General features: G+C 32.3%; 3 protein-coding genes, 1 long non-coding RNA gene, 1 other non-coding gene and 1 pseudogene across 5 annotated transcripts; 3 read left to right on the top strand and 3 right to left on the bottom strand.

The window, feature by feature from the left end:
• The first annotated feature begins 3,862 nt into the window (after positions 1-3,862).
• LOC122592986 lies at positions 3,863-7,002 on the top strand. Its single transcript, XM_043765317.1, has 2 exons — positions 3,863-4,527; positions 6,226-7,002. Exons 1-2 carry the CDS (start codon positions 3,950-3,952, stop codon positions 6,887-6,889), a joined length of 1,242 nt encoding a protein of 413 aa, XP_043621252.1. The 5' UTR covers positions 3,863-3,949; the 3' UTR covers positions 6,890-7,002.
• Positions 7,003-11,053: 4,051 nt separating this feature from the next.
• Positions 11,054-12,854, top strand: LOC122593414 (40S ribosomal protein S30). Its single transcript, XM_043765823.1, has 3 exons — positions 11,054-11,165; positions 11,256-11,393; positions 12,684-12,854. The coding sequence occupies exons 1-3, from the start codon at positions 11,162-11,164 to the stop codon at positions 12,728-12,730; spliced, it is 189 nt and encodes a 62-aa protein (XP_043621758.1). The 5' UTR covers positions 11,054-11,161; the 3' UTR covers positions 12,731-12,854.
• A 2,185-nt stretch (positions 12,855-15,039) lies between these two features.
• Positions 15,040-17,267, top strand: LOC122594306 (DNA-binding protein MNB1B-like). Its single transcript, XM_043766782.1, has 7 exons — positions 15,040-15,218; positions 15,753-15,860; positions 15,963-16,020; positions 16,397-16,441; positions 16,557-16,637; positions 16,753-16,863; positions 17,064-17,267. Exons 1-6 carry the CDS (start codon positions 15,154-15,156, stop codon positions 16,861-16,863), a joined length of 468 nt encoding a protein of 155 aa, XP_043622717.1. The 5' UTR covers positions 15,040-15,153; the 3' UTR covers positions 17,064-17,267.
• A 1,316-nt stretch (positions 17,268-18,583) lies between these two features.
• Positions 18,584-20,746, bottom strand: LOC122593454. The gene is made up of 2 exons (XR_006322835.1): positions 19,861-20,746; positions 18,584-19,495 (listed from the first exon to the last, which is right to left on the bottom strand). It is a non-coding gene; the product is annotated as an uncharacterized LOC122593454 (long non-coding RNA).
• LOC122594725 lies at positions 20,478-20,580 on the bottom strand. The gene has a single exon (XR_006323086.1). It is a non-coding gene; the product is annotated as a U6 spliceosomal RNA (small nuclear RNA).
• A 1,335-nt stretch (positions 20,747-22,081) lies between the features above and the next one.
• On the bottom strand, positions 22,082-22,178 carry LOC122594729 (annotated as a pseudogene).
• Between the last annotated feature and the right edge of the window lie 2,766 nt (positions 22,179-24,944).

Here is a 24,944-nt window from a genome sequence, read left to right as displayed (position 1 = left end):
TGATTGGTTTGATAGTAAATTCGTTTCAATTGTGGATTCAAACTGTTACACAGTACACACTAGTTTTGATAAGCAGACTCGACCGGCTAATTGTGAGTTTATACATAATATCATAATTAATAATTTAAATTTTTTAAAAAATAATAATACTTGACATCAACCTTTTTAAGATGGAAGGTGATATTCATACCATTGTTTTTTATGAATGTACTACAAGATACAAGTTTTACAGTTGATTGTACAAATCAGTATTGCACAATTGTGGTACATCTATCAAAACAAATGATACTAATATCACTTCCCTTTTAAGATACTAAAGCAAAGCTGAATGAGTGGTTAACCTCATGTCTTTGGATACAGATGTCAAGGGTTTTATCCACATATCTTACTGGGCTGAAGGCCCGTCTCTATCTTAGATAAAACCTGAAAACAGTAGTCTCTTTAAATCATCGTGGTAAGGGTAAGACTGTATATATCTTAAATCCTCCCCCTTATAACATGAAGGTATTGAGACCTAAAACCTGAAAATACATAAAAATGGCATTGGATGCTTACTTTTAACTTTTTTAAAAAACTATAAAATCACCAACTTTTTTCATAAAGGGTTTGCTTGTGAATAAAACAAAACATGATAGTATATATATTAGTATGTTGAGTGAAGAAAGAACAGTAGAGCATGGGCTGCCTTCATACTCATACATGTTTTTGTTGCCCATAGTTGACAACACAAGCATAAACTGTGGGGCCTTACCTTGCCAATTTCCCAATTTGCCAGATCAGCCATACCCTAGTGAGTTGCAATTTTAATCTTAAATTTAAACAATATTGGTAGTTTGGTACATCTTCACCAATATATCTTTCTGAAAAAATAAGCGTAGTATTGTTTTGCCTTGCTAATATATTATGTCGTGTTTGGTTTACAATTTGATATAATTGGAATTGAATTTCAATATTTAGTATATTTAGCTATATAAAGATTCATTCCGTTATAATGTAAATATTTTATTATTTGATAAAATCTTCATTCATTAGGTCATAGGAAAAAATTACAATTCTCTCACTTTGAAGTTTCAAAAAAATAAAAATATTCCGTAAAATTTTATTAATTCAAATTATAATTTCTTTATCAAATTTCATTCATTTCAAATATATTATGTGAACCAAACTCAACCTCAAGATTTATACAAAGTATGATTGTCACCCATGTATGTCTACTTTTGTCATAACAATTTATGTGAGATCCGATAGTATTAATAGACCACGAACTTAAAGTTCAACTAATATATCTCGTTAAATGTGTATAAGGTTATTTAAGGCAACTTATTAAAAAAAAAAAAGTTCAAAATGTAACACAAAAATGCATACTTCAAAAGTGTTAAGTGTATATTATTTATATACGACAACAACATCATAGAGGATTGTATTGAGTTTGTAAAATATGTATTCGAAATAAACATTAAGTTTTAGTGTGTTTACTGACAACCTCAAGTTGGTCAAATCCGAGTTGACCAGGTCAATCCTATAAACTCGAGTGACGTCTGGTGTAGCCTGGTCTGGTGGTCTAGTCCATGTTTAAGTTTAGATATTGATTTGTTAGGTATAGATGATAGTTTAGTTGCAATTATTGTTATAGTTCGTATGGGATCTGAGATAGAAATTATCTCGGACTCTCAAGATGTTGACTCATTTGGTATTGTAATCGAGATGATTAATGTATTAATGAGTATTAATTCATCAATTTATATCTTACGTTCGTGTTTATGTTCTTGTTTGGTTAGTGTTATCATCTTGTAATCTTGTTACATGAGATCCATAAGGATTCCGCACTCTTGGACTCTAACGGATCGCATATTCGGTTCAGAAAGCACACTTTCATTTATGCCTACATTAAATAAAACATTCGATGAGATATTTAGCTATTATTATTATAGAAATTTTGTCTGCAAAAGTTACAACTATTTAATCGAATCATAACTTCATTACGATCGATATTCATTTGCTCTTAAAGATTATGAACCACTACGAAGAATAACTTCTTTAAATGACGATAGAGTCATAAACCCATGTTTATTAAACCGACTCAATCTTTTAACTCAATAGATATCGTAGAATCTTGATTGGTCAATAACTTTTAATATGCCAATATAATAACTAACAGAAGATCAAAGTTAATCTTTAGAAACAGTATTTTATGATGCATTACATAATTAAACGAAAAACAATCAATATCTCCAACAAATCATAATAATTGCAACATTAGAATATAACCACGCCAAATGTTTATTTTTTATTGTATGTTTAGGTTCTTGTTTTAAAACTTTTGTATTTGTATCTAATCAACCCGGTTTATTTGTTTTAATAAAAATCGTACACACAAAAAAATATGGATACTAGATTTAACGAAAGATAATGTCAAAATTTTTTATCTTTTCTTTTATAAAGATTGGTATATGTAATTGTTGAAAATTTTAGATGAATGTTTACATTATAAAAAAATGAACGAGTCGGTCCTTTTAATTGTTTCAACAATAAATATTACATTAATTGTAATTTTACTAAATAGAAATTGAATATTGCTATTTTTTAAAATAACAATATCCCCAAGCTAGAATGGTAGTTTAGCGGAAAATGATAAATTTTTTTAAACATTTCTCTTAAAAATTTGTTTAAATATGTGATCATAAAAATTGTTAAATTAAAAGGGTTAGACTAGGAGAGTGAATTAAAAAGGATTATATTTTCCATGTTATAAAGCTTTTAAGAGAATTATTTATTCATTAAAAACTAACTTTATTGTTTTCAAACAAAAAATTTCTAACAATGGTTACTGCTCGCATTAGCTCGCTTGGAGCATATATCATTTCCTGAGCTAATTACTTAAATAACTAGCTAAACAACTCGGGTTCAACCCGGGATTTCAATAAAACCTTTGTTAATAATTTCTTGATTCGTTCGTGTAATCCAAATAGACCTAATATTGAGTAAATCGGTTGCCGTTAACACCTCTATGAAGACTAACCATTTTTTCTAATGATTTTAGAAGAAAGTTATATGAAAATGTTATAAACACTTTTGTAGGATAAACATTCAAATATAGCAAGTTAAATGAGAAAGATAAACCTTATAGCAAGTGAGTCTTAGAAATATTAAATCAAATTAAAACTGTACAAAACCCAAATGAAAATTTTAACGTTTAGAATAAGTAAACAAACCTAAGAAAAATAAACTACTTCGAATAGAACATTTATAGCCAATTAAAAACAACATAATTTTTTTCTTACTATTTATAACAATGAACCGAGTTTGTATATGAATGAAATCTATTATAAATATAAATGAAGGTAACATGAAACAAATATTAAAAAACCCTTACCAATTTTCAATCAATAGATTTCTATGAATAAAAAAATTATATGAAAATATTATAGATACATTTGAAATGTGAATATATAAGTAGAATATTAAAAAATAAAAAAGAAAAAGAATAAGAAAAGTTAAAACACATGATGTCATAATTTTTTAAAAGGTAACTTAAAATAGGATGTTAGCTTGCCATGTAATTTAGTTTTATTAATATAAAAGATAAAGGGAAATGATATATTTTTATAAGAAAATCTAGCTTAATGATCGTTAACATAGAAAATATCATATGAGGAGAGAATTTATCATGTAATTAAAATAGTAGGGTGATTATTATGTAAATGATAAATCATTTCTATTGATTTTTATTTTTTTAAAAAAAAAATAAAAAATCATTTCTATTGATTAGATAATAACAATAAAAAAACAAACAAAGGTCCCACAAAAAATAGCTGTCAAATACCCGACATTTATTCATGAAAAAATAGATGTTTCCGAAGAAGCTATAAACACTATACCTATATCTATCGATATCGATCTCTTTCATCAAAAACTCATTACGATTTTCGCACACAAATCCTCATCAACAATGGATCCATGTCCATTTGTTCGTTTAATAATCGAATCATTATCACTTAAACTCCCACTAACCACAAAACCCGTCGGATCCACTTCGGGTATCCATTCTTCCGCCACTCCATGCTACTGCAAACTTCGTATCAAAAACTTCCCGCCACAAACCGCCTTAATCCCACTTTCCGGTGACCCAGAAACCACCTCTGCCGCCGTCAACTTCCACCTTGACCCCGCCGCACTCCGTCGTCTCCAAGGCAAACCGGTGGTGCTAACTGTTTCGGTTTACTCGGGTCGGATGGGTCGTACTTGTGGGTTTAATGGTGGGAAAATGTTGGGCCGGGTCGGGGTTTTGGTTAGCATTGATGGGTCGCTTACTAAACCGGTTTGTTTTCAAAACGGGTGGATGAAGCTTGGGACAGAACCGGCAGTTGCTAGTTTGCATTTGAAAGTAAGGACTGAACCGGATCCCCGGTTTTTGTTTCAGTTCGGTGGTGAGCCGGAATGTAGTCCGGTTGTGTTCCAAATTCAAGGGAATATTAGACAACCGGTTTTTAGTTGCAAGTTTAGTGCTGACAGGAACTCAAGATCACGGTTAGTTTTTTACTTATTTATTTTTCCTTTTTTTTGTTCATGCATTGAAAATATGTTGCATTGTTTTGTGTCATGTACGTAAACTTTGAGTTGCATCTTAGCTGTACCGGGTCATTGTTGTAGTGGTGATCATCTTGGTGGTCCATTTTTTTTGCCAACTAATTTTTGGAGTTCATTATTTATTTAGAAATTATATTGGACGATATTATTGATAAGCTTTTCTGTCGTTTGTTAAGCATCATTAATCATTATCGCTTTCACAATGATAACAATGTATATTTCTCTATTTAAAAGGATTCTAAATATTGAAATTAACCTTGTAAGTTAGGAGATATGATGATGCATAACTTTAAATATTTTTTACACGAACATAATTATAATCACCAATTACTTTAATGATTATTAGTTTTTTTTTTTTTAGCTTTTAATGATACTATACAAGTCTTTACAAACTTTGGAGTACACAAAATCAAGTTCTTTTAGATTTCTAGGTATCAAAATATAGAAAAACTAGTTGGTGTAACTATAATGAGAAAGAGGGATTCTCCCTTGAATTTAGGTACTAATTGCAAAGTCTTTAATTGATTCAGGTCCTACATTTGCTTATCTTTTAAGATAATGTGATATTTACTCTCTTCAATCTCTATGCATATTCTTTAGTTACCAGGTTCACTACAATCATGACATGTACTATTCGTTAGTTATTTATTACTACTGTATGAGTGTATGATTATATGACGAACGGTGTATCCCAACCAAATATTTTGGTATCTCAATCAAAATAGTGTGGGCCCGATGTTTGTGATGGCAAATCTGGTAGAGTAAAAGTGGGCTCCTGTCATTAATAGTCTGGTCGGGTTATCAAAAATATGGTCGGGATACCAGGCGCCTTATATGAATATGAATGATAATTAAATAAGGCAAGTTGTAAATGATAAATGTGCTACAGTCTAACTAATATGATGATTTCTTGATGCATCTTGTGTTTTCCCTTGTTTTGCTCAAGTATAATCATTTTTTAACATTAGTGTTTTTCTTACCTGAGGTCTTGATATAAAATTTTGAACATTTTGGTGATAGTGAGGGATTGATTTGCAAACATGAACAAGAAAAATCTCATTTGCTTATCATTTATGACTAACAAACTTAAAATCAAAATTACATAATTATTGGGTATATATTACATACATGAGTCCTCTTGTGATGTTGATTTTGATCCATGTTAGTATGTTACTCTAGTTGGAGAAATAGAAAGACATGTTGTTTTGGAATGGTCTAAAATACTGGTATTTATTTCAGAACAAATACGAAGAATATGAATTCAGATCATTAGGTATGCATTATTTAATGAGTATATTGTCTTTGTTTTTGTACATCTATATAATTGATGTACAAAAGATACTTCCAAGTTCCAACTGTCAAAGACAACAACCCAGCTTGATTCTTTTCCATGTGCTTGAGATTTTGGTGTCAGTTAAATGGTCTTTTGTTTATAAAACCACCTTCTCCTAAATTTTTCTTGTTTGACTTTTGTGCATTTATCATCTGACTTTGACTAATCTTATTAATCCAATAATCATCCAAGTGGTTATTGATAATACAGTATCAACTTGTAATTATTGATAATCTTATTAAATTATTGTAGAAGGAATTGTTAGCGATACTGATATTCTCCAATTTGATTTGTCAAAATATCAGGTCTCTTCCATCAGATTTCACTATGAACAATATCAATAGAGGATGGATGACAACATTTTCTAGTGGAAAAGAAAAACAAGGAAGAGAGCGAAAAGGGTGGATGATTGTGGTCCATGACTTATCTGGTTCATCCATTGCCGCGGCATCCATGATCACTCCTTTTGTTCCTTCCCAAGGAACTGACCGTGTTTCTCGGTCAAATCCTGGAGCTTGGCTCATCCTACGACCCCATGGCACCTCTATCAGTAACTGGAAGCCATGGGGTCGTCTTGAAGCATGGCGTGAAAGGGGACCTGTAGACGGTTTAGGTTATAAATTTGAACTTGTCACTAATACTGGTATGACAAACGGTATTCCTATTTCTGAAGGCACAATGAATATTAAAAAAGGTGGCAAGTTTTCCATAGACGAAACTTTAAAAGATTCAAGAGCGAGCCCATTGTCAAATATCAAAGGGTTTGTAATGAGTACAAATGTTGAAGGCGAAGGGAAGGCAAGTAAGCCAATGGTGCAAGTAGGCGTGCAACACGTAACATGTATGGCTGATGCTGCCCTTTTTATCGCACTTTCAGCTGCAATTGATCTGAGCATGGATGCTTGTAAGCTCTTTTCTCGTAAGTTGAGGAAAGAGTTTTTACAAGATGAACAAGATTTTCTCTCATAAAAAGTTATATAAAAAAACAAAAAGAAAACGAAGGAAATAATCTTCATTTCCACAAAATTCAATCATATGCAATGATAGCCAATGAGATTAGTGAATTAAATTTGGATTGAGCATGCCAATTCTTTCTCTCATGCTTGATTAAAAAACAAAAAACAAAACTTATGGGAGGGTTTGACTTTTTTCTTTTTAATTAATTTAATTTACAGTTTGGGTATGTATACGGTGCTTTTGACATTACAATTTAAGAATGATACTGTATAGATATAAAGAAATTTATTTATTTATTTTAATTAGGATATATGTATACTTTGTGATTGAGGCAAATTGTTTTTGAACATGTAATACAAGGATTGATGTTTGATACTTTGAATGGATCTATACTTTCTTTTGGTAATATGTTGGTAGTTGTTATTCATTTGTATAATGAGAAGTTAGTGTGTTTTCGATTTGTTGTTTTTATCAGTAATATCTCTGTTTTCAGATGTATGAGTATCGATCAAAAAATGCTTTACAACATAAGCATATATACATACATGTTCTTGTCAAGACATATATCAATAAAGCTCAGAAACATAATATTAACTTATTAAGTTGTTTAGACCAAAATAGAGGTTGCATCTTACAAGCTTGAGGATATGGACTAAGAAGTAAAGAATAAGTAGTTAAAAAAACGCTAGATTAATACGAGTATATTGTTATAGTATGAAATGAAATCAAACAAAATCAAACAGGCATTAGTGTTTTTGATTTTAACACTATTAAGAAAAGATTAACCTTTTAGATCTAGATCAAGCTTCTTGTCTTTTGTGGAGAGTCATGTGTTTTTTTGGGGGCCAACTTTTTTTATTTTATTGTAGGCTTGTAAATATTAAAGTCTTGTATAAAACATGTACTCGAGAACTTTTGTATCACTTGGAAATTGTAAATATGTTCGTTACAACTATGTTAACAACTCAACATATATATTACCAGTAGTAAGATTATGTGGAATAGCCCATTAAGGGGCATTCCCTACCATAAAGTGCTCGAGAATGCTCCTCATCATCAGCCCCCGATAGCGTTCCCAATGAAAAATTGCCCTTAGCCCTTTCGATTTCAGACGCTCTTGACCCTTTACTTTTTTTGCAGGCCACATGGCTTGTGATGATTGGAGGAAGGGCGTTCCCCCCTTTCACAACTCCTCACAGTCTAAACTCTAAAGGTTATCTTGAGAACTCGAAGACATGTTGGCAAGTTTAAGTACTATATTTAATGGAAGCCCATCTTTGTACCATTTATTTTGATTAATGTATCACACTGTACAAGTAATATAACAAACAGTACAAGTATAAAATACATACTAATGTTAGATTGATAAAAAGTGCTGTTGGATTATCATTTCCCATATTTAATACTTAAGTTGGTAATGAGAAAGGTAAGAGTTCTCACTAATAGATCATTATGAAAAGTTGTACATTATAGGTTAAAACATATCTCCTAAATCTTCTAACATATTTATAATGTTACTAGCTAGTTGTGATAGACACATCAATAGCGTAGAAGTGGGTTGACTAGTTCAGGTGCTCATGCCAATATTGTCTCAGTTTGTCCTACCTTTATCCTTCAGTCATAGACTCATAGCCTCTCTACAAGTAAAATTCCATTCACTCTAATTCTATCGTGTGATTTCAATCGTAGTTACACCAGCATTTGGATGTGATAGGGAGGAATTTAACATGTTTTTATTTGTAATCCTTAAATTAAGTGTCCAAATAATAATATAACCATCTCCACCATCGACTATCATCCGAGGCCTAACATTTGGAAGAGCCGGACATTGTCATCTCTAATTGCATGTATTTGTCATAAAAAAAATTTAATACTCGTACAGTACAACAAAAATGTCATTTATTCACACTTACTTTAAAGAAGTGTGAAAAAATTTCTTAATTTGTTCACACTTAAAAATGTTTAAAAAGTATTCATATTTAGAAGTGTGAAGAAATTTGAAAAATCATAAATTTTTCACACTTATATATGCGAGAAAAAAAAGTTCACACTTCCAAGTGTATAAAATTATATCAATTGTTCACACTTAAAAGTGTAAAGAATAATTTGTAACACCAAATTTCTTCACACAAGGAAGGTGTGAAAAAATTAGGTGTTACAATTTGACTTTCACACTTTTAAGTATGAATATATTTGACATTTGTTCACACTTTTAGGTGTGAATTTTTTCTTACACATACATAAGTGTGAAAAATTATAATTTTTCAAAATTTTTCACACTTTTATGTGTGTATACTTTTTAAGCATTTTTAAGCGTGAATAAGTTAAGAAATTTTTTCACACCTTTTTAAAAGAAGTGTGAATAAATGCAATTTTTTTTTGTAGTGGTAGTATTTTTATCATAACTTTATTTACGTTAAAACCTAATGGAATATAAATTTATCGATGCATACGCTTGTAAGAAACCATTAAGTCTGTTAACGAACCAAACAGACACATATATAACCTTATTCAGTGTTAGAATTAATGGTGTATAGAAGGATATACGAACTTAAATTTGTGTACACGAGCATAATACCCGTGCATTGCGGCGAAATTTTATAACCACCTTTTTGGATGAATACATTGGTTACAGAGTTTGATTTCACGACAGAAAAGTTGTAATTTTATTTGGCTGTTATTTTGTTTTAGGAGTGACAATTTGTTATAAGGATAGATATGGTATTTTAGTGTTATAGTGTGTAGAGAGACATTTTTGGTACCATAAATATGGTGAAAGGGGCTTTTTGGGGAAAAAAAAATAAGTATAATTTCTTAAGCCAATTCTTTTTATAAAGGGTTAAAGACGTTTTTCATTAAGGAAAGTGGCTTATTCATATTGGTTTACATGTGTTTATAACGAACACAAATGAAAAACCATGTTATTAAAAACGTCTTTGGTTGTAGTTTAACTTTAAACACATTAAGTTTTTTGAAAAAACTTATTCAACATGCTTGATCGTGATTAAATATTATAGATTCAATATATATTCAAGTAGTGTAAAATGAAAGTCGATAGATTTACTATCCAAAAGATCTTCCCCAAATGCGTGCTTACACAATGAAGGTCGGTGGGAGGTAGACCCGAGAGGTACGCGTCTAGTGAGTTGGATGAAAAGTTACAAAGGTTTGGATTATTAGGATTTTTAACATGTGTCGTGTCAAAGGCACATGTTTAATAGGTTAAACAAAGCCAATATCTCTAATTCTCTATACCTCTTCTCTATCTCTAAAGGATTAGTTTTTACAAATATTTTTGAAAAAATAGTTGATAAGTCCATGTTTTTTTATTTAAACACTTTTATTTTAATTATGATATCATATTTTTAAATTCTTTTAAAAATAATTAACCTCTTAAATGCTTTATGAAAGTCCTAATCATTTATTGGAATGAAATGATTATTTTTTATAATGCAATAGTCAATCTTATTTACAAATCATTACGGTATCGTATCAATAATAAACGTTACATATATATTCTTTACTATATTCTTGTGTTTTAAAATTTTAATTAAGATATCCGGGTTAAACATGGATTTATTAGCTAGTTATTTAAAATATCAAAACTTTTATCTTAATATGGTAAATTCCAATCAAATGGTAATTTATTACTGTTCAAAAACTTTTAAGACTTTTTCAATATGTTAAGAAGTAAGTGTTAATTTAACAATTGTTTTTACATTGAGTTTGATTTTTTCTTAAAACATTTAATACACAACCAACTTGGATGAGGGATATGCACGGGGTGAAACCCGACCTGACCTAGCCTGAACCGGATTGACCCGTGAGCTGTAAGAGCATGAAAAACAGAATCGTGACCCGGGAAGACAACAAAAACTTGACTCGTGACCCGGTCTATTAGGGCTTCGGACGGGTCGGGTTTGGATTTACGGGTCTTTTGGTCATCCCTAATTTGGATTAAGGAAAGAAAAAACTTTTCTTTTGCTCTTGTCCATTCTTTGAAATTTATCCGAATGCTTTGGTTTATAATAAGGTTAACCAACACTAATACAAGGAAAATGCCTTCTAGATTATAATCCGTCACATCTAGGTCTTAACAAAATGTTTTAACCGAGAAGCGGGCTCGTAATTTAGGCCCAGTATTAAAATAAGCAAACAGAGGCCCAAATCAGCCACAATATATATAGTTTGTCGCAGGACCCTAACCCTAAAATCTGAACATTTTGCTCTCAAGCTACAAGATCCAGCAAGACTAGCCGCAGTCGAAGAAATCAGAAGTTCACCATGGGTATGCTTAACGACGAACAAAATAAATTATTTCTATAGATTTGATGTCGTTGAATCGTGCTGATTATATATATAATTCTGTATAATACAGGAAAGGTTCACGGATCGTTGGCTCGTGCCGGTAAGGTGAGAGGACAGACCCCAAAGGTTGCTAAACAAGACAAGAAGAAGCAGCCACGTGGACGTGCTCACAAACGTATTCAATACAACCGCCGTTTCGTCACCGCCGGTTAGTTTCCAAAACTTTCATTTTTTCCATTTCCCCTTTGTATGATTATGTTGTGTTATATTTTTTAATATATTTTTCGCTAATTTCATTAAAATTGTAATATATTATGTTATTTGTATTATACTGCTTTGTGTGGGATTAGTTAAGGAGCTAATATTAGGTGTATGTTCTTAACTTATCAAAACTAGCGAGACGACTGAAAATCATATATTTGTGTATATCATTTTGTTAGATTTATAGGTGCTGTTGCTTTTCTCAATTACTATTTTATTGCATTAGTGGTTTTTTTAAGTAAATTTTTAAAGTTAGCTTCAAACACCTTGAAAAGCACTTCAATGGCAACTGTATCTAAACAAAATGTGTTCATTTTATTGGATGATTAAACAAAATATGTTAAGAAACAATAAACTTTATCTGTTTTAAATCACGATAACAGCTATGTATAATGTTTGTTAAATATTATACAAAATGTGTTTTGTGTTAACAAAATGTGTTTGTTAAATATTGTCTGAAAATAGTTTTGACACATATATTGTAAAATGATTGTATAATGGGGCTAAGACAAGCAAATTGTTTTTCATAAAGAATGGGTCATGTTTTTCAACAAATAATCTATTTTGCTTTCATGGTAGCGTTTGTGCTTTATTTATGGTTGGTGCATTAGTGCTTAAGGGTACTTGGCATTGTTCTTTTATTGCGGTGTCGCTGTGTCGTTGTTTGATACTCGGTCGGCATCAGTTCTTAAGTTTTTCTGGTATTGCTTGTTTAAACTGCTATATAAGTTTGTTTTGTTTGATACAATTTCTTTGTAGTTTTGAAATGTTTTTAGTTATTTCAATCTGCTTTTCTTATTACTTCCCTTGAAAACATTATAAGTATTTTTCAACAATACAAGTTTTTACCCTTGCTTCTGTTTCAAGTAGTTGTTGACAGTCCGAAATTGTTGACATTATCAGCTTTAAGCAATACGGTGCTATTCTTAGCATGTTTTGATTTCTTTCACATGTAAATCTATCATCGATATGCAAGTTCTTTCTATCTTGTTAGGTTATTATAAACACTTCATGGGACCTTTAACATTAGCCAGTTTGCAGTTCATATCTTTACATTAGCTTGTTGCAATTCATACCTTCACAATCTGACACGAGTTCATTGATTGCTTTTATTCTGTTCGTTTCGTGTTGTATGCCACAAGAAGTTAATTTTCATTGCACGAGTTAATTAGCTGGCTAATTAACTGTATCATTATATGTATCTGTAGTTTCTGACTTTTAGTTCTATAATGTGCAGTTGTTGGATTTGGAAAGAAGAGAGGACCAAACTCATCAGAGAAATAAGCATCATCCGTTATGTTTTGAATTGTCTGATGTTTGTTTAGAGGACTTGTTTAGCTTTATGGTAACTGCGAATTTTGTTATGTTCAACTAATTTTATCAAAGTATCTGCCATTACTTAAGTTGATATTTGGTTATTGTGTCTTTGAGATGTTTTAATGATTTATCTGTCTTGATCTAAGGATATTTGTCAATTGGCATATTTATTGGTTCATCCTTGGTTGTGTGTTCATCATATAATCAAAATAGTGTGGTTTCTAGAACTGCAGGTGAATCGAGTCAGTCTTATTTAGGCTTGCACTTAAATCTACTACCTTGGTCCAAGCTTGGTATGATTTTTCATGTGCCACGCTTGAGCTTGGCATAACTTTTATTTGAGGTCTCTTGAAGTCCAAATTAATATATTTAGATCAGTTAGGCATACGTGCTTCTTGCCGCTTAAATCATTTTGGTGATGGTTTACCAGAATAGTTATTTTAGGTTAGTTAATTCTGAAAAATATCGTAAAATTCATGGTAGTGTGTCGCTATATAACTGGATTTGCCACGTAAAAATACATGCCAATTAATCTGAAATTGAGTGAATCGTCAAATAAACAAGAATCTCAACAGAAACGGAAATTGTGAATCATTTCTCTCAAATAAGTGGTGCCAACAAAAGAGCTGACTTAAGAATAATTTTCCAAGGTTTCAGCTACTAACCTTAAAATATAAATATAATATTATTTTTCGTATAACACTAAATTAAACTGTCATTTTATGTTATTTATCTATGCATACAGCTTTTGTAATCATGAAGATAACTTATGACTTGTTAGTCTTTATTAAGTAAGGGTACACAAGCTATACTTTCAACAAAGGAGGTTAGAAGATGATGCAAGGGCCGTACCTTTACTTAATAAAGGCTAAACTCTGGTGATGTAAGAGAGGAAATGTGGTGGTGGGTTTAACACTGAAAGACGGGTGGAGAAAAAAAAGGGGGTGTGTTGTTAGGACTTGAGGGTTATGAGCAAGGGCTACCAATTGGTAAGTTAGCCAAAACTTGTGAACACGAGGGTGTGCTTGCCAAAAGTGGTCGTGACCGGAAAAAACAAAGTTGCCAGATCTTGCAACAAAATGACCGGAATTTATATTGTAAACAAACCTGGTCTCATAAATTCGGGTCGGTAATTCGGAAGTCGAACATGTCATGGTTGTTAACCCAAAGGTTTACCCCGCCAAGCTATGCCACAAATCATCCGAGTCTCATTTTTACGAACATTGTTATCATCATCACCCATTCAACATTACACTGGCGCTTAATTGTTCAGCGAGATCATCACTAGTAGTAACACCATGTTTTTCCGGCCACTATTGCTTTATAGGAACAAAAAACGACAACGTTACAATAGAATAAGGATTCCGGCAATAAAAGCCAAGAAAAACACAATATCAACCTCAAAATTGAAAACCCCCAATTTATAAATTAGGTTTCCGGCAGAACATTCACAAGCACGCTCCCAACGTTCATAAGCATCGACACTATTGAGTCGATATACATAACCAAAGTTGTTTGCCGTTTTTGTGTCGGAGAAGATGGTGTAAGGGAACTGACATGCTGAAATGTACCGATGGAAAGAACTGATTACAACCTTGCGATACATTTGAAATTATACATCCTAAACTTAGTAATCCTTGAAATGTTCCGTAAGTCCACTAAGGCGCCGTTGGTTCATCCAATGTTTTTGAAAAAAATGAAATCTATCAAAAGAATTGGCATTTGAAGGAATGAAATTTGACGGAATTTTTTTGATTTTTTAAGAATTCAAGTGACATGAATAATAAAATTACTTCATCCATCCCTATGGAATGGAGATTTTATCAAATGATGGAATGTTTATATTCATACGGAATGAAATTTCTCTTTCTTTGAACAACCAAACGCACTAAGGTAATTACAATTTAATTAGATTCCATAAATTCTGTAAATCAAACGCGACCTAATAATCTTTAGAAACATGCATTTGATTTAAATAACTTGAAACATACATTTGATATAAATAACTTGAAGGTGAACAATGAAAAAACTTTGAAATATAAAAAAAAAGAAGAATTAATTGTCAAAGTCATAAAAATATAATGCATTTTTGGCTTTTTGTCCATACGATTTAAATTTTATTTCAACTGTTATAACTTTTTCCTTCTTTATTTCGATCGAGTTTTTGCAACGAAATGTAACTTATATCTTTTCCCGCCAAGCTTTCAAAATAAAAAATTAAAAAGGTTTATATACATATACAGACTATCTCTATATATCCCTCTCTATATAAACAACCACTCACACGTCTCACATCATTCACTCACTCACATTTTTTTCACTCTTCTTTCACATTTTATCACACACACAAACACATTCACCAGATCTGATTATCATTTTCTTCAGAGAAGATGAGAGGACCGAAGAATTCCGCTATTATCGCTGATCAGAAAACGCTCATCGACCGTACTAATCTGTAATTCCCTTTCACTTCACTTCAATTCCTTTTCTATTTTCACTTATTATCTCCTGCTTTTTACTAATCCTGCGTTTATCTAATTTATTGATTATATCCGTGATGTTATTATTAATATTATTTCGATTAATTTCGTTTAAGTTTAGTAATATTTTAATATCACTGCGTAAAAACATAGCTGGTTTATCAGTTTACTATCTGTTGTTTCGATTAATTTTCGTTAAATTTTCATGTTATTTTCCGTAATTGTTCCGTGAAATTGCTTGTTGTTGAACCTAATCGCATATATGTTTGTGATTGTGTATGTGCGTATATATATATATATATATGTATAATAAGTATAGGATTGAGAGTTCCGATGGATTTCTGTGTAATTTGATAATTATAACTAGATCTATATCGTTTCAATGTTAATTAACTTCGTGTGATATATGTATGTGTATATATATATATTGTGTGTGTGTGTATTGTATATATATCGGATCTGTTGAGGTGTTTGATGAAATTTTATCGGTTTTTTGTTTTCAATTGAAGGACAACAAAGAAGACGAAGGCTGATAAGAGTACTAAGGCAAAGAAGTCAAAGGCTGATAAGGATTCCGGTGCTCCGAAACGACCTCCAACTGCCTTCTTCATCTTCATGTAATTATTAGACTGATATGTTTAACGCTTATGTAATATTTACTTCTTTTTTTTGTATTTATTATGAAGATATTGATTTTACTTGTTATTTGCATTTGACAGGGAGGATTTCAGAAAGGACTACAAGGAGAATTTTCCTGACAACAAATCTGTCTCTATTGTATGTTCATTTTCTCAATTTTACCTATCTAATACCTATACAATGCGATTTGAATTATAAATTGTTGTGATGAATTACAATATGATATTATTACTTATCAGTAACAAATTAGAATCTGAATTATGAAACAGTTTGTTGATAGCTTGAGTTTGGATATGTGATTGATGAGATTAGGTGTTTGGTTACCTGTTACATGTTACGAATGTTGCATGCTTATATATATATACTACTCTGTACATCACTAGCTTAGACGTTTTGATATCTATCTGTATGATTTGATGAATTATAATATGATGTGATTCAGTCATTGATGCATTGTGAAGCAACCGTTCAAGTTTGGTAAGCGGTTGATATGGTTATGTGTTTGTAATTGCAGGTTGCTAAGGAAGGTGGAGCTAAGTGGAAGTCTATGTCTGAATCTGTAAGATCTCTTCATGAAATCGATATATATTTTGCAGCACGATAATCTGGATCAATTATTCGATTAAATGAAGGCACTCCTTTGATATTGTTGTTGTGTGTTTGCCTGTGAGTAGGAAAAAGCTCCTTATGTGGCTAAGGCTGCTACCAAGAAAGCAGAGTATGGTGTTGCTGTCAAACAGCATAATGATAATTTGGTATTATTTCTTGGCTATATCATTTTTGTCACATCTTTAAAGAATTATCTGTTTATCATCTCTGCTACATCTATGTTCCTTATCGAAATGATTGTGTCTTTATACAAACAATTAGAATGAAGAAGCAAAGGAGAAGTCTGCATCAACATCAAAATCATCTGCATCCACATCAAAATCATCAGTGGACATTACTGATGATGTGGATCAGGAAGCTAGCTCCATTTAGGTACCCTTCTTAACAAACATCATGAACAGTTTGATTAAAATTTGGGTATATTTAATCAGTTGTCAGAAATGAACTTAATTTTAAATCTCTTGGAAAACGAATCTTACCTTCTTGCAAATGAGCTTGGGTTTGCATTTACAGTGCTTGTCAGTGATCTTAGTCATGTGTTACAATTTTATGTCTGTTCCTATGTTTTGCAGATCGATGAGGCTCTTGTGCTAACCTTATGACAGATGGAAAGTAATATAGTAGCAGATAATATAGTAGAAATAAAGCATTTATTGCTAATATGAAATGTGGATATTGAGTTTGCTTATGAGTTTGAAGAAATTAGTATTCTAGTTCTCTTCTTAGCATCCAGAGTTTATGAATATTACTCCTTAAGTATCAGTTTTTAGTTTCCACCGTTACCTTCCGTTGGTTTAAGAAGTAATTAGTATTGTACTTTCTGCTTTTAGCATATGTTGGATTATATAAGTTGAGAAATCATTCATTGGAGTTTCTGCTCTTAGCATGTTTCTGCAGTTCTCTTTGTTGTGTGTGTATCACCTTAAAGACCTACCCGCTTCTCTTCAGATTTTGGCTACCAAAGTTTCGAGTTGAACTAACCTAAACCTGATGACTTTTCTGAAAATCCTTCTATTCAGCTAAGTTAAGGTTTCACATAAAACACAGCAAGTCACACATATCAACTTTGGCTGAAAAGTGAAATTAAAGTTGTAAAATGATGGGATGTAAGGGTATGGAAGCAATCAGCCAATCATATATTCGTTAATATTACAAGTATCAACCCGAAGTTTTAGCCAAGTTTTTTTCTCTCTTTGATCAAATTGCATAATAGCATACACAACTTTGATCTATAACTAAGTAATGCAATAGTACTTGTATTAGAAATTTCATACCAAGTGGTTTGGCACTTTGACCACCTCGTTTGGCACTTTGACCACCTCTCCTGGTTAAGGAGTATTAGGCTTACTTTGGGCGAACCCATCCAGGGTACTGCAGTCCATCGCTCACAAGGTATTGCAAATTTTTGTTGTACTCTTTGAGTTTTGATAAGATTCATTCAATGGTGTTTGACAGAATTTGTATTTCCTCTTTGGAATTTGGTAATAGCATACTAGCATCCGATGTTCCTCGGTCGATCTCTATCCCTATTAAAGGCTACAACTGTTTTTTCCTTCCATTTTAAGAAAGAAAATTAAGTTTTATGACTTGTAATGTCATTATACTTCACATCCTTTGAATATTGAATTGTTACTTGGGTTTAAGACATGATTGATTTTTGTTCTAAAATTTGAGTTTTGGCAACTAACTAGTGGCCGTTTATGTGTCGAAGGGATATTTTGTTCTTGATCGTCAGTTTGTGGTTTGGTGAAACATCTGTACTAGTTGATAACTCGTATATTTTTTAGATGGTAACCGTCTGCATTATGCATGACTCCTTTAAGAATATCACGCATTGTTTGTACTATATTTTTTTTTGGATCATTTTGTGGCATATCATATAATGTGTTCTGTTATGTGTTTCATTATAGGTTTATCCTAGTTAATGTAATATCATGCCATCTTTTATCAACTGAATTACAAGTAAATATCATCTGTGTAAGACTAGGGAACCTGAATTATAAAACTGTGACTCCATTAAAGCTTTAACAAATAGTTTTAGGGGGTCTGTGAAATTAAGTGTATTGGGATATGCGACTTCTGCAGACTGCAGTTCAGACAAGTAATTCTAAAATTGCTTCAATATTTACACAATTTACATGCCATCTTTAAGATCAAAATTCATCATTGGAACTTGTCTCTTTATATCTAGTCTGACTTCAGATTCAAGAAGACATCTTGTTATGAATGATGGATGAAAAGCAGCACCGTATGCCAAAACATCTTCATTAACCATAAAGTATGAGAAAGCCTCGATGCAAGCTTCTCTCCAGTCTCCTATTGCACCCCAGTATGGAAATCGCTTCTGCAATATAACACAAAATCTTCTGCACCCATTAATGGCCGATCCCCATTTGCCATCTCTTCAGTTCTTTGTTTGGCCACTTTTGAAGTCAAGAACACTGTTCATCCTCACAAATTAAATTCGCCACTTTCTCCATTCTTCAACCAAACCAGCACTCTTCTAAGCACAACACACACTCTCCAGTTTTGATTCAAAACCGACTGCTTGTTTACTAAATTTCGTATTCAAACTCATCAACTTTGAATTAATCTTTCGTGTCGTAATTCTTCACCTTTATCGAATAACAAACTTTGCATTTTGCAACTTCCAAATGCAAGATGCCCAAGCATAACATTCTGGCTAGGATCTACACAATCATAAATTACACAGAAAAAAACTTCATTCAGAAACACCCTTTTCACTCTTCATTATTTCATCCCTCCCACACCATAAATACCCCACTGCCACTCCTTCAACCATTCCATTGTTCAAGGGTTATAGGTACTATCGTTGCACCCTAAGCTGAATACCAGGATACAAGTTGGCTACAGCAGTGCTACATGATGGATCCAGATCCCTGATTGTTCTTCCATGCGGCATCTGAGACATCCGTTGTGATCCCAGCATGGTGAATTGGAGACACCTGTGAGGCTGGTATCAGGAGTGGAGAACCAACATCTCCTAAAATGAACCAAAAAAGACAATGACAGAGCCACTGTAGGACTTTTGGCTTAGTAAATCCTAGCCAATTATAAGCTTATCTTTTCATTGTTTGCAAAATGTGTGTTTAAAAAAAGCACATGCAGGACTTTTGGCTTTATAAGGTTGATTCTAGTTGGGAGCCCCTACATATGTATCAGGTTGAGTTTTATTTATTTATTGAAGAAAAGAAGTTGATTCGATTCAGTAAGTTAGAGTATGATGAAATTCTAATGTAAATGCATATGTTGGACTCTACCATCCCAGCTTGGAAGTTAGAATCAACACGATGTTCATCGACTGTCCATCTATATATTAATGTACTTTATTGCTGAGTAAATACATACCTGTATATAAAACACAAAGAAAACGAGAAGTGGTTTGAGCCGGTACTTAAGTTATAACTTTTTACTTGCATATAATTGACCTTAAAGCTCTTTCTAGAGGTTCCCCAAATGCTACAAATGGTCTCATTCCAACTCCTGTTCAGTTTGATTTAGCAAACTTGGTTGGTCTCTATTGTATTGGTTTTTCACTGCATATCCAGGAGATATATGATTAACACTGATTTGGTCATTTTAACTTAAGCCAGAAGCCCAGAATATTGCTCAAACAATTGGTAACCCTGTTATGGTAAAATTAGGAAGACGGGTTGAGGCAAATGTGCATCTAATCTCTATCAATGTACACTAACTAAATACACACACACACACACACACATATATATATATATATATACTTGTATATAAAACACAAAATTAAGCAACTTTGTTACTCTGTAACATCAATGGCATCATCCATCATTAGCAATAACTATGGCATTAAATAACTTTAGATCTCATCATGAAAATCTCATTCATAACAGAAGATGGTACTTAACTAGCAAACAAAACAATTAATTGTCTACCACAAATATGGATGTAATCATCTGTTTCTGATAAATTCCTAGCCGTGAAAGGGGAAAAAAAATTTGGACCATTTCTCGATTTGTGCGTGTCATCCTTGCGCAGGGGCCATGCTAATCTTCTCTGTATCGTTCCAATTTTATCGGATGTCCCCGAAGGGACAATGATATCTCGGATAGAGCGCTATATTAAGGGCTTTAGATACTACTCACTTACCGATGTGGGAAGAAGAAAACCCATACCAGCTTTTCAACTCTTTTATATTATTGACTTCTATAACCACTCGTCCAATTTTGTTATATAATTTTGGTTGTTGTGAGCTGTGACAACTAGTATTTTCACATTTAAAATCTTTGACTTCTGAATAGTCGATTTTTTAACACTTTTTAATAATGAAAATACAAAATCTGTGTATTTAGTAAAGGAAAGTGATTAAAGAACATTTGTGCCGTTGATGTTAGTATACAATTCTTTTCCATTTTGACATATGGAAGAAACATGTCTCACCAAAGAGTTGTTATTACTTACGAGCATAGTGCCCGCGCGTTGCAACGGTTAGAAGACGATGACAATATAAAAGGGAGGAGGTGGTGGAGAAGGAGGGCGGCGGCGGAGGGTGATAGAAGGTCGAGGAGAGCGTGTAATGATTAGAAAGAAGGTAGGGGTGTAAGGGTATTATGGGAATATTGAAAAAAATGCTTAATTTCCAAAAAAAAAAAAAACAATATGTTTTATAGAGGAGTATAGATATGCATATTACCATGACAAGCTTCGTGTCACTTGTTGAGGAAAGAATCCTTTAAGAGGCGTTAAGTTTGTAGGATTTCGTAGCATATTGATGTCAAACACTTTGTCGCAATCGCCACACTAATTTAATGGTCTACCAATCCATAATCAGCTGTCGACCCTCTTGTATGACATATCTCATTATCTTGCACCTCTAGTTTAAACCGACCCATACATACAATTACACAAATAGGTTAGTTGGGTTGTTTTAGTTATGCTTGGTCTTATATTTTGAATTTTTACCTTTATTTGGAAAGATATACAGATTCACAATTTAGACATTTAGTGGTTTCTGGAGACTGTCCCAATACCAAATTCTTCCAACAAACATAGCCACAGCCCACATGGGCCACTTCTATTCCATCTATAATTACTTGTATGCAACCATGTTTCTCAAATTGCTGAATAACAACTCACTTAAACACTTCACCAATTAACATACTGTCTTTAAGATCATGTATTCCTCATTAAAAATTCCCTTTTCTGTACTAGTTTTAACCCATGATGCATGTAAGACAGCTCCATACGGGTCAAAGATTAATATTTATTGTCGATTTTTAGTTCACATTAAGTCCGTGGATTTATCAACGGGGACAGACAATTGGTAACCCTGTTATGGTCAAAAAGGAAGACAGCTTGAGGCAAATGAGCATCTAATTTCTATCAATGTGCTAATGTATTCTGAGTTAAAACATACTTGAATATTAAACACATATATAAGATAAATTGTTACTTTGCAACATCAATGGCACCATCCATCATTAGCAGTGACTATGATACCATATAACTTGTCATCAAAAATGCTATATCTCATTCATAACGCAAGATGGTACTTTGCTAGCAACCAAAACAATGAATTGTTAGCCACAAAAAAAAAATAAAAATGGACCATTTCTCGATTTGTGCGTGTCATCCTTGCGCCATGCTAATCTTCTCTGTATCTTTCCAATTTTATCGGATGTCCCCGAAGGGACAATGATAGTTTGGAGGTAGCGTTATATAGAGGGCTTTAGATACCACTCACTTACCGATGTGGGGAGAAGAAAACGCATACCAGCTTTTGGTTACCATTTAAAAAACGTTAACGTCTTAATAATCGAATTTATTTTTAATGAATGAAACCGTAATGTTTTGAATATAATGAAAATACAGATATTGTGTATTTAGTAAAGAAAAGTGATAAAAGAACATTAGTGCGTTGAAGGGTAGTATACAATTCTTTTCCATTTTGTCACTTGAGCAGAGTTTTAAGAAATTGGGTATTGGTTAGAAATACTTGACTAAAAATGGCGATTGTGTTATATGATCAAATCCCCTGATACCAGTCAATTTTAATAGAGATGTGTCCCGTGGTTCATTTTATGTCCATGACCTAAGCTTATGCCTATTGTACTTGAGTAGAAATTGATACGAACACTGGTTATTGATTAACTTTTACATATGGAAGAAACATGTCTTGCCAAAGAGTTGTTAGTTTTTCACTTTTTCTTATTTGCGTATTGCGATGACAAGCTTCATGTCACTTGGGGAGGAAAAAATCCTTTTTAAGGGGCGTTTAGTTTATAAGATTTTGTAGCATAGCTGATGTGATGACAAAACACTTTGTCGCAATGGCCACAGTAATTTTAAAGAGTACAACTTTCACATAACTACAAGCAATCTTATCGATCATGGGTATTTTGGTAATAAGCGGTCTTAGCTTGATCAAGTGGGATAGATTTGCCTCTGTCAAGCTTAATTTTCTCAATTGGCACATTTCACGCGCATGGTTACCTACAAGATGAAACCTTTCCCTAAATGTGTTGAAATCTGTTTTTATAATGTCCCAGTTTGCGATAACACTTGAAACGGTAGCTCAAGCCTTCACGTCTTGTAAAGTTGTAAGAAAATTTGGAATGACATTCTAGTATGAAAATTGCTTAAATCTGAAGCAGCTTTTACCTAGAAATGTTTATAGAATTAGAAAATTTCATATACAAATCATTTCTTTTATAAACAAAAAGTAAGTAACTGCTTCAATACTTCGACGGTGTATGAGGGAGGTTAAGATGTAGGCAGACCTTACCTCTACCAAAGTAGAGAGAGGCTGCTTCCAGTTTCTACCTAAATGGTAGAAAATGCCCTCCAACCTTTGCATGAGATGAGGATCGAACCCATGACCTCTGTCTCCAGAGGCAAGGGTGTTTACCACTGATCCAACCATGCTACTTTTATAAACAACAAAAGTGAAATATTATTAATTAAACGATACTATCAAGGAGCTAGCTTACAATAAGAGAGTAAAACAATATTAGGCCTATCACATTTCTATTCAATATCCACAAACTTCATATGCTATCATCTGCCTAAGAAATGACATTTTTAAGAACTATATTTTCTTTGCAGTAGGATATGGCTGATATTATCTCTTAGCATTTTTCAAAAAAGGAAAATTCTCTAAGCATAGTGTTTTTGCTTAGTAAACAATCAAAAATACACATTATCTAGTTGTCACACTTCCAACTGCTACCAACTATCTACGTCCCCATTAGGCATTGGCTAATGACTTCGTAAACTATATCATAGAAGTCATCTAATATGTGCCTTAAGCCATACGAAAAATGTAATTAATACGTTATATATACCAATATTTAATTTAAAAAAAAAAAAGAATTTTCAGTTTTCAAAAAGTATATTTAATGCATCAATTGTGCGTTAAGTGTAACCTTGCGGCACATATAATATGATCCTGATTATGAAATACTAGTACGGTTCTCGCACAATGCGTCGGTGACAGTGTGGTGTGAGGTGCGACTGTTGGTCGTAGATACGACGTCGAGTGGTGTAGACAATTGATGTAAAAGTAACTGATGTAAATGGTTAATGAAAATATTTTAAAAGATTAAGGACTGATTGTATAATAAAATTATTAAGGGTATTTTAGACATTTTTCTCCATGTAAGTTTCAACATGGGTTATTCTTTTTATAATATAGACAAATACTCGCGTGATGCGGCGGTTGCGTTTGGTGGCGACGAGGGTGGTAGTCGTGGTAGTGGCACCGGCGTGGCGGTATGGTTATTAATTTAAAAGTAATTGATGTTAAAAAAATAGTAATGTAATTATTTTTATAGTTGAATGATGTATGTCGTAAATAATATCATTTAGGCTATTATAGGTATATTGGGTAGAGATATTTAATTAAATGAATAATGAGAAAGGTGTTTTGGGTTTATCAAATTCTTTTTTGAGAAATTTAAAGAAAATAAATGTTTTATAAGATAGTTTAGATTTAAATAGTATAAAAGTATAGATGATATTTTCTTAATGAATCTTATTTTTTTTTTCTTCTTCATCATATCTTTAAATTTTGTCATATGTTTGAAAGTGAAAATGATAAATGAAAAAATAATTTATAGGGACATATCATTACTCTTATACCATTATAGTCGAATCAATGTCTTGACAAAATTATAAAAAAAATTTATCTTATAATTCTTTCATACATTTTCATTCACATAACCAATTTTAGATGCATACCAAACACCACTTAAAACATATAAGGTGCATGAAAGATAAATGGTCCTGATAAAGCTAAAAATGAATACTATAGCAAATTCTAAAAAAAAAAAGTGTGGTAAATTAAATGTAATTTAATATAAAAATAAATTCAGCCCATCTCTTTTCATTCTGGGCCAGAAGCATAACCAAAGGAAGTTTGAACCCACAAAATAAGCCCATAGTAAGAGTTCATATGAAGA

Source organism: Erigeron canadensis, chromosome 3, assembly GCF_010389155.1.
Source record: "Erigeron canadensis isolate Cc75 chromosome 3, C_canadensis_v1, whole genome shotgun sequence".
Lineage (NCBI taxonomy): Eukaryota > Viridiplantae > Streptophyta > Magnoliopsida > Asterales > Asteraceae > Erigeron > Erigeron canadensis.
This window is presented reverse-complemented; position numbering and strand designations above follow the sequence as displayed.